The sequence below is a fragment of the Phacochoerus africanus genome, chromosome 15 (genome assembly GCF_016906955.1).
Source record: "Phacochoerus africanus isolate WHEZ1 chromosome 15, ROS_Pafr_v1, whole genome shotgun sequence".
NCBI lineage: Eukaryota > Metazoa > Chordata > Mammalia > Artiodactyla > Suidae > Phacochoerus > Phacochoerus africanus.
The window spans coordinates 7,058,929-7,067,846 of record NC_062558.1 but is presented as its reverse complement, the minus strand read 5'-3'; the positions used below and the strand labels follow the sequence as shown (position 1 = coordinate 7,067,846).

Genomic DNA, 8,918 nt, shown 5'->3' with positions numbered 1-8,918 from the left:
GGCCCTTGACAGCAGGGCGCCGGCAGTCAGCAATGGGAACAGCCCTGTGGAAGGCGAGGGGGAAGGTAGAGACTAGGGGAGGTCGCCACTGTGGCTCAGCAGACTCCTGCCGCAACTCCGCGGCGGGCCCTTCGCAGGCAGCAATAGACTGAGTCTGCGCCTGGGCCTGCTGAGCCCTCCTGCCATCCCGTGGCCAAAGGGGGTGCTTTGGAACCGTGAGGAAATTTGTGGAGGATTTGGTGCACGTGTTTCCTACCCCCTCAACTTCATTCCTCCTTCTTCGTCACCAAAACTGCACATCCTCGACCCCAAATATTCGAGGTTCTCGCCTCCCGCGCAGTCGCTCTGCAGCTACGAACCTCCCCACCACTGCGCTCAGCTGGGTGTCGGCACAGGGTCAGGGGCCCGAGGAGCAGCAGGAGTGTGGGCGGCGAATCACAGGGAGGGTGGCACAAAATTTCCTGGGACACTGGACCAGAGATCCCTGACCCGCTAGAATCCTCCTCAGAGGGACTTTTTCCCTGTCCCGGGCAGGATCCTGGGCGCGAGAAGAGCGGCGAGGCAGGGTCGGTGCGCACACCTTCCGGGTTCCCCAGAAGTTCCCGGGCAGTGAAGAGACCCCGCCGGGTGTTTTCAGTTCTCTTTCTTCCTGATGGGGGTGCTGGAGGCCACTTGGAAACAACGCCACCTCTGCGGGCCCCAGTCCCACAAGCGCGCTCTCCTAGTGCAGACATCAAATAAACATACACGCGGCTATTGGTCTTTCAACCCGGCGCGGCGCGCTTTACGCTTTCCGTACAGTTACATCGCTCTTTCCTCTCTCCTCTCGAATTTTCCTTCTTTCTTCTCTACTGTTTTTCTCTCTCTCTCTCTTTTTTTTTTTAAGATCCGCGAGCGGTGCGGGCGCCGCACGTTGGCTGCGGCCCGCTTCCTGCTTTCTAATGTTCCATTGTGAGGAGCTTCCATTGTGACGTCGCGCCCCTTCGGCTGGGCTTTGTCTGTCCATATATGGGCAGCTACGTCACGGAGCTTTCCCGGGGCTCAGATAAATAGGCTGGTGGAGTTCCCTGGCTGGGAGCTTTTGGGCAGCAGTGAGCTTGCTAGGAAGCGGCGGGGCTGGTGGTGGTGGTAGCAGCGGCAGCAGCAGCGGCAGAGGCGGCGGCGGCGGCGGTGGCGGCGGTGGTGGATCGGGGGGCGGGGGGGCCGCGGGCGCGCGTCTGTTTGTGATATCAATACTGAGGCCGCGTCCGACCCCCTTGGGCCGAGATCCACCCCCCCAGCTCAGCCCCCGTCCACCCGCCGCACACGCCCCCCCCCCCGACCAAGACTCTACGACACCAGCTGAGACACCAAGAGGATTACCCTCCTTTGCCCTCTCTCCCACCCACCCCCCAAAAAGAGAAGATCCCCTCCCCAGGCCCACCCCTTCCCCTCTTCCCTCCCCCCTCCCCCCGAACTTTCCCTCTCGCATGCTTTTCCCCTGCACCACGGATCGCCTCTCGGATGCCGCTTGCCTGGAAGCTGCGTTAGGAGCGAGCGGCGGCGGTGGCGGCGGTGGCGGCGGCGGCAGCTCGGGAGTGCTATGACCGGCAAACTCGCCGAGAAGCTGCCGGTGACCATGAGCAGTTTGTTAAACCAACTGCCTGACAATCTGTACCCCGAGGAGATCCCCAGCGCGCTCAACCTCTTTTCTGGCAGCACCGACTCGGTAGCCCATTACAATCAGATGGCTACAGGTAAGGGCGGCGGGGAGGCGGCGAGGCAGCGAGGAAGGAAAGGGAGAGAGGAAGAGGAGGAGGGAGCGAGCTAGAGATAGATAGATGGATGGATGGATGGATGGATGGAGAGATGGGGGGCGCGCTGGGAATTTTCCGGGGGGCGAGTTGCTTTTCCCACCCACTCCTCCCGCCCTCCCTGATCGGGAAGGCTCGGTTGGCTACGCCACGGTAGAGGCTTCGGTTCTCCCGGGTGGGGGCAGCCGCCGACCGAAGGGAGGTAGGTGCGAGCGGCTCTGGGGTTCTCCACTTAGGGGGCGCGATCGCCGGGCTGCGCGCAAGGCGTAGTGCTGTCGCCCCCTTTCTCGGGAGGAGCCCAACGTCCCTTTCACCCGCGCTCTCCCCCCTTACTCCCTCAGCCTCCCACCCGGGATGGAGCCATGTGCGGCGTGGAGTCCCCGCGGTGGGAGAGGTACTGCGACGCTGCCTTTCCAGGGCGTTCAGCGAAGCCGTGGGGGTGTGGGGATGTGGGGACGGCGGGTAGGGGAGAAGGTGGGGGGCCACCCATGCGGGGGCTTCCACGGGCTCGATCCCCGGGCGGAGGAGCTTGGGAAGAGCGGCCACTCCCGTCATGGAGACACTGGCCGGTTTTCCACCGCCCTCCACTCTCGCTTAGCTGAGGCTGGGCTTTCCCCCTCCCGCAAGAGCCGAAAGCTCCTTCAGGCCCGGAGGAGACTGGGGCTAGGGGAGGCGGCGGGAGAGCTCCTTTTGCGGGCAGCACCCGTCTATGCGCCGAGGACAAAGCGTCGGAGCGCTCTGGGTCAGCGACCTGGGCGCAGAGCGCACGGGGGGCTTCGTCGGGGCAGGAAAGGCGCGGCGTCCGGCGCGGACAGGGCTAGGGGAAGAGGCCGAGTTGCGTGTGCTAGAGAGCGAGAGCCACACGCACTCCGGGTCTGAAACTACCTGTAGCTGCAGCTACCTGCCAGCCCCACCTCAGGAATAACAACAATGCTTCTCGCGCGCGCGCCTGTGTATGTGTATGTGTGTGGTACGTGTGTGTGCGCGGCGTGTGCGGTATGTGTGCAGCAGCCACTCCACACCCCGATCCGTAGTATTTTGCTGTATCCAGGTTGCGCCCGGGAGCGCGGCACCGCCCGCTTTGCGCCGGGCGCAGCTTTCCTCTTACCCCATGCGCTGCGCACTCCACCCGGCCGCACCCTCCACACCTGGGCAAAGACCTGGGCACCCTGGCCCGGGAGCCGACTCGGCTTCACTCACCCCTCCCCTCTCTCCCCCGCTCTCCGCAGAGAATGTGATGGACATCGGTCTGACCAACGAGAAGCCCAACCCGGAACTCTCTTATTCGGGCTCCTTCCAGCCAGCCCCCGGCAACAAGACCGTGACCTACTTGGGAAAGTTCGCCTTCGACTCCCCTTCCAACTGGTGCCAGGACAACATCATTAGCCTCATGAGCGCCGGCATATTGGGGGTGCCCCCGGCCTCAGGGGCGCTCAGCACGCAGACCTCTACGGCCAGCATGGTGCAGCCGCCTCAGGGCGAAGTGGAGGCCATGTATCCGGCGCTGCCCCCCTATTCTAACTGCAGTGATCTCTACTCGGAGCCTGTGTCTTTCCACGACCCCCAAGGCAACCCCGGGCTCGCCTATTCCCCGCAGGATTACCAATCGGCCAAACCGGCCTTGGACAGCAATCTCTTCCCCATGATTCCTGACTACAACCTATACCACCACCCCAACGACATGGGCTCCATTCCGGAGCACAAGCCTTTCCAGGGCATGGACCCCATCCGGGTCAACCCGCCCCCTATTACCCCCTTGGAGACCATCAAGGCATTCAAAGACAAGCAGATCCACCCGGGCTTTGGCAGCCTGCCCCAGCCGCCGCTCACGCTCAAGCCTATCCGGCCCCGCAAGTACCCTAACCGACCCAGCAAGACCCCGCTCCACGAGAGGCCCCACGCGTGCCCGGCGGAGGGCTGCGACCGCCGTTTCAGCCGCTCGGACGAGCTGACCCGGCACCTGCGCATCCACACGGGCCACAAGCCCTTTCAGTGTCGGATCTGCATGCGGAGCTTCAGCCGCAGCGACCACCTTACCACTCACATCCGCACGCATACGGGCGAGAAGCCCTTTGCCTGCGAGTTCTGTGGGCGCAAGTTTGCGCGCAGCGACGAGCGTAAACGCCACGCCAAGATCCACCTCAAGCAAAAGGAGAAGAAGGCAGAGAAGGGGGGTGCGCCTTCTGCGTCCTCGGCGGCCCCGGTATCCCTGGCTCCTGTGGTCACCACCTGCGCCTGAGGCTCCGGCCCCCAGATCCCACATTTCCCCTCCAGTGTCTCCCGGCTGCTCGCCTGAAAGCAGCCAGAAAGCTAGCCACGGAGGCGCAGGGGCCGCGCCCTGGCCTCTCCATGGACGTAAGGCCCCTTGTTTCCCTTCGCTGTCCCCGGTTTCCACCCTTTCACACCGGCCAACGGGCGGGGGTCAGGGCAGGAGGTGCCTTCCCCTCGCTGCCCCCCCTTAGCCAAGGCGTGGGGGCGGAAAGGTGGCGTCTAGCCCGCTTTGTTCAGTTCGGATCGTCTTGATCCAGGGGCCGCCGGGCCGGCCAAGGACCTGCGGGGGACTGAAAGCGGGGCCGGCCCAAGCCTCGCTGGACCCGAGCACCTCAAGGTTCCCCCCGCGTCTCCCTCGGTTCCCCTTCGAAGACCCGAGAGGGGGAGGGGGTAAGGAGCGCACCAAAGCGCAGAGCTTGCTGCCCGCCGCACGCACGCGCGCCTGCGTGCGGGGATGCGCGCGAGTGTGCGTGCTCGCGTGAGTGTATGTGTGCGTGTGTGTTTCCGTGTGTGTGTGTGTGTGTGCGCGCGCGCGCGCGCACGCGTGTGTGTGAGACTCTTGAGCTGAACGGGGCTGTGTCCACCCCAAACTCTTCCGCATATCGGGTCCCCAGGCCGCTGGGGGAATGTCCCAGGCTGGGGGCCTGCATGTGGCGGGACGAGACGGTCTTCCATCTGCTCGGAAATAATGTTTCTTACAGAAATGCCTCGGATGCCGCCACCGCGGTGCTGACACCGCCGCTTAGGGTTTGGCCCTTCAGAATCCCTCCTTTTCCGAGTGCTTCCCTCTCAAGGCCTCAGGGCAGTTTGATCTGCGGGGAGAAGGAACAGCCATCATTGAACCTGCCTTTTTAGAAATGTACTTCCTCAGCCCCACTTTTTCAAATCTCTGTTCATGAGTTTGCCCTCTGCCCTTTCCTCCCCCAGTTCCTCTCCCTTCTCCCCTCTCCGGCTTTCCCCATCTCTTTCCAAATCTTTTTCCCAAAAGGCAGGCCTCAACCAGCCACCCCATTTCACCAGCTTTTAATTTTATCTCCCTCACATACCCATTTCTCTTCCCACCATTGATGGGAAAGCAGCCTCTTTTTTTTTTTTTTTTTTGCCCTTTTTCATCACCAACACAACAGGTAGAATTCAAATTTATGTATAGGATGTGTGTGTGTGTGTATACATGTATTATTTATGTGTGTGTACACACACACATATATATACATATATAACATACGCACAGTATGTATTTCTAGCAAAATAAAATCTCTAAGATACTTGGCTCTCCAGTGCAGTGCACCGGAATAAAGAGAATGTGTAGGCATATACAGCTTTAAATGTATTTTTATGCAAAATTTAACTGATGAGATTCTATCTACATCTCTGTGTCTGTGTGTGTATGTATATATGCATCCGTGGACACACATATACACACATCTCTGTCCAAATTTTTTTCAAAGCTCTGGGGATGTTTGCATTAATCCATGTTGTTGAATGAATGAGGCATTTCTTTTCCATAGCCCAGTCTCACCTTCTCCCCGCCCTACCTCACCTCTTCTCAGGCACCCCCTCCTCCCCAGCCTCCTCCACACAGGGGTGACTCTTTGGAAGTGGAGTAGTAGGGAAGGTTGCTCTCTGACACAGCTTCCAGAAGTCTTGTCTGAATGTACTGTGCTCTGTTAGCGTTATTTCTCCTGTGGTCAGTAAGCTGCCCGGAGAGAAGAAGCAAAGGTCTGGAGTTTACAGAATGCCTGTTTTTAAAGTCACTTTATGCGTTTCCCACATTTTTTTTTTTTTAAGAAGAAAGCACCATGGTTTTCTTTCTTTCTTTTTTTTTTGTGTGTGTGTTTTTGTTTTGTTTTGTTTTTTTGTTTTGTTTTGTTTGGTGGTGGATAAATAATACTAAAAGGAGTCTAGTGAAAAGGGAAAAAAAAAAATCAAAGAGCAGGGGTGTTGTGGATTTCCAGGTACTTGGACTTTTTGTAGAAGGAGAAAGAAGTGGATGAAGTTTGCTGGGAGGGCCCATATTTTTTCAGCTGAAAGGTAAAATCTTTCTTTGCAGAGACAGTATTTTGCTGAATACTTTTTATAATGTGATGATTATTAAAAACAAAAATTTTGGTCACTTCAAAGCTAGAAGGAGGAATCAGATATCCTTTAATATTTTTTCCTTGCTCCTTCTGGTATATGCATGTCACTGCATGATAACTCTGAGTTTTCCTTTGTTTTAATAAAACTGTTCTCAGACGTTTAAGCTAAACTAAGAGAAAAATAACTTTGTTGCCAAAAGGTTGTGCTGTCCAGATTTTTTATATGTCTGCATGTTTTAAAAAAACACAACAAAAGAAAATGCACTCTAACTTATGTGAACTGAGAGAAAAAAAAATCAGGTTTTAAACAGGAAAACCTATGGGGAATGATATTTTTTGAAAGACTTTTGTATAAAGTTGAGTACTTAGAAAAAGACAAACCAGATGTAATATATTTTGTGGATGTTTTTATTTCTTGGATTTATAGTACCTTATACTAAGGTTAAAAAAATATGCTTGATATTGTGAAAAGGTGAAATTCTTCACCAACATTTCATTTGCTCCTTTGTCACATTGTTATGCCAATATAATATAGTTAATGAAAACAGCATTTTTAAAAACCGAAATATTGAAATGGTGTAATGTTGTACCATTTGCACTGTGAGCAAATGCTAATACAGTAAATATATTGTGTTTGCTGACAATCAGCCGGCCTATAAATCTCCTTATTTTATTTCTTGTTTTCATAGCATAAAGTTTTGGTTTGGCCTGGTTTTTGTCTTGTTTTGTTTTTGGCTGGTGGTTGGATAGGTTCTTATGCCTCGTTTTGTGATTCTTGCTCTGAAACCCCTCATCGTGGAAATGTGGACTCTGGCATTATTAGAAGTTGTTCAGAATTTTGTGCGGGTTCTGGTGTTTCAAATTCAGTGTTGAGTGTTTACTGTGGTTCTAAGGATTCTCTTCCACGCTTCTGGGAGCCTCAAACTCCCAGAAAGAGCAGGGGAATCGGGGCTAGTGACTGGAACCTTCTAGAATCCTCCTCTCCAGTGGGTATTTGAGGTTGGAAGGGAAGGGAATCTCCTCTCCTGGTTTATGAACTATTTATCTGATGGTCGCAGGGAGCACCAGAACAGGGCCCAGGAGGATCTCTGCAGCCACAGTGAATAGTGCCCCTGCCAGAGCTTTCAAAGCCTGAAAAACAGGTGGAGAATTGCAAAGGGTTCTTGAGGGTTAGCAAGATACCCAAAGAGATGAGTAGCTCTTTTGTGATCAAATAATTGGCAAAAATCAGGTTTACAGGCTCTGCAAGTCAGTTCCCCTTGGACAGGCTTCTCCAGGCCTCACTATTCACAGCTGCCTGAGAAAGGTGGTCCTGGTTGAAAACACAGCTCTTATGAACCACCCAAGTGTTCAACGCTTAGAAGAAAGAACACAGGGACCATTTTATATAGCAGTAATCCCGCTCATCTTATGATTTTACCCCTCCTAGAAGTAACACTTCCCTACTCTGTGAGCTTTCTTCTCCAGAACCTTCCTTTGCCCTAACTGGCTTGCTTTGCCAGCCCTAGAGCTTTCTCCATTTCTCTTAAAGAGATATGTACCCTTTACCTCTTCTGTCCACGTCTCTAGCCTGCTCCCTTCCCCTTATTTCCCACAGTTTTTAGAATCCTTTATTTATCCCCGTAAGCCTTGTTCTAGAACAGTCTTTCTCTCCTGCCTGCCCTCTAAAACACTCACTTGGGTTTCTCTGCCATGCATTTTGCATATGATCTGCCTCAGCAACGTTTAGGGGCTTAGTGTACGACGCAGAGCTATGTCGGTGTAGCAGGACATCGTGACTCGGGGGCAGCGCCTCAACACCTGAGCTGCCAACCAGGCCAGCCATGCTGTGATAGAAGTGTACTGTGGTGTCCCTGCTCGGAAACTGCTCTTGTCCTACCCCCGACCCCTCCATGCAGGTCCATCCTAGTGGCAAATGTGGGTGGTATTTCTGGTCGGCTAGAGTTGATGTGATATAGTTGATGTGGTGTCGAGGGCAGACCCGAGTGGAGGAGTTGGGCTGTGACCCTCAAAAAGAATGCTTTTGAAGTGAGAGATCAGTAAGGAGAATGCGGTATGCAATCCTAAATTTTCTCATCCACACGGTTCTAGGTCACTGGCTGCCATCTGGAATTCCCTTCTCTCATGTCATGACACTTTAACGTTCCCATCTGCAACTTTGTGTATAGCCATGAGGAGGAAGCCCCTGAGAGGGAGTCCAAGATGGCCAAAAAGTCCCAGGGATGGAGCATGTCATATCCGTCTCCTTGCTAAACGAGATCTCTCCTTCCAGGTTTCTATGTGTTTTCAAGTGAATATTATCAGAGGGAGATAGCATCACTGGATGTCTTCACGGTTAGCCCTCAGCCCCACCTGCACCTTCTCCAATCAGACCCAGCCCTCAGAGTGACACTTTCGTCAGCAGTGTACTATGCTGCATGATTAACAAACTCACTTCCCATTGGTGCATATTACTCAACCCAACCTGGTTTAACCACTGGGTTACTTGGCAATATGGCAGCCGCCTGGCTGGCACCAGCCCTGGGTGGTGTAATCTCTGATTCACGCTTTGGAGCTAGATAAGACTGCCCCAGATAGCATCACACTGGCAACCCAACCTGCCTGGGTTTTGTAAACAGGTGAGAGGAGACTCAACCCTGAAACTTAGGGGTGAGGTGGGAAGACGGTAGAGGAAAGACGGTAGATGGACGTGGCCATCATGAGAAGGAATCAGTGGAGGGTTGGCGAAGAAGAGGCCCAAGAGCAAAATCAGATGTAAAAGTGTAGAAACCCTAAG

At 54.4% G+C, this 8,918-nt stretch overlaps 1 protein-coding gene across 2 annotated transcripts; it reads left to right on the top strand.

Moving 5' to 3' along the window:
* The first annotated feature begins 1,212 nt into the window (after positions 1-1,212).
* EGR3 (early growth response 3) lies at positions 1,213-6,854 on the top strand. Of its 2 annotated transcripts, none has more exons than XM_047761704.1 (2): positions 1,213-1,736; positions 3,023-6,854. In XM_047761704.1, exons 1-2 carry the CDS (start codon positions 1,583-1,585, stop codon positions 4,030-4,032), a joined length of 1,164 nt encoding a protein of 387 aa, XP_047617660.1. In that variant the 5' UTR covers positions 1,213-1,582; the 3' UTR covers positions 4,033-6,854. The 2 variants fall into 2 exon arrangements, with proteins under 2 accessions (XP_047617660.1, XP_047617661.1); XM_047761705.1 differs by lacking the exon at positions 1,213-1,736 and adding an exon at positions 1,819-2,187.
* The last annotated feature ends 2,064 nt before the right edge of the window (positions 6,855-8,918 follow it).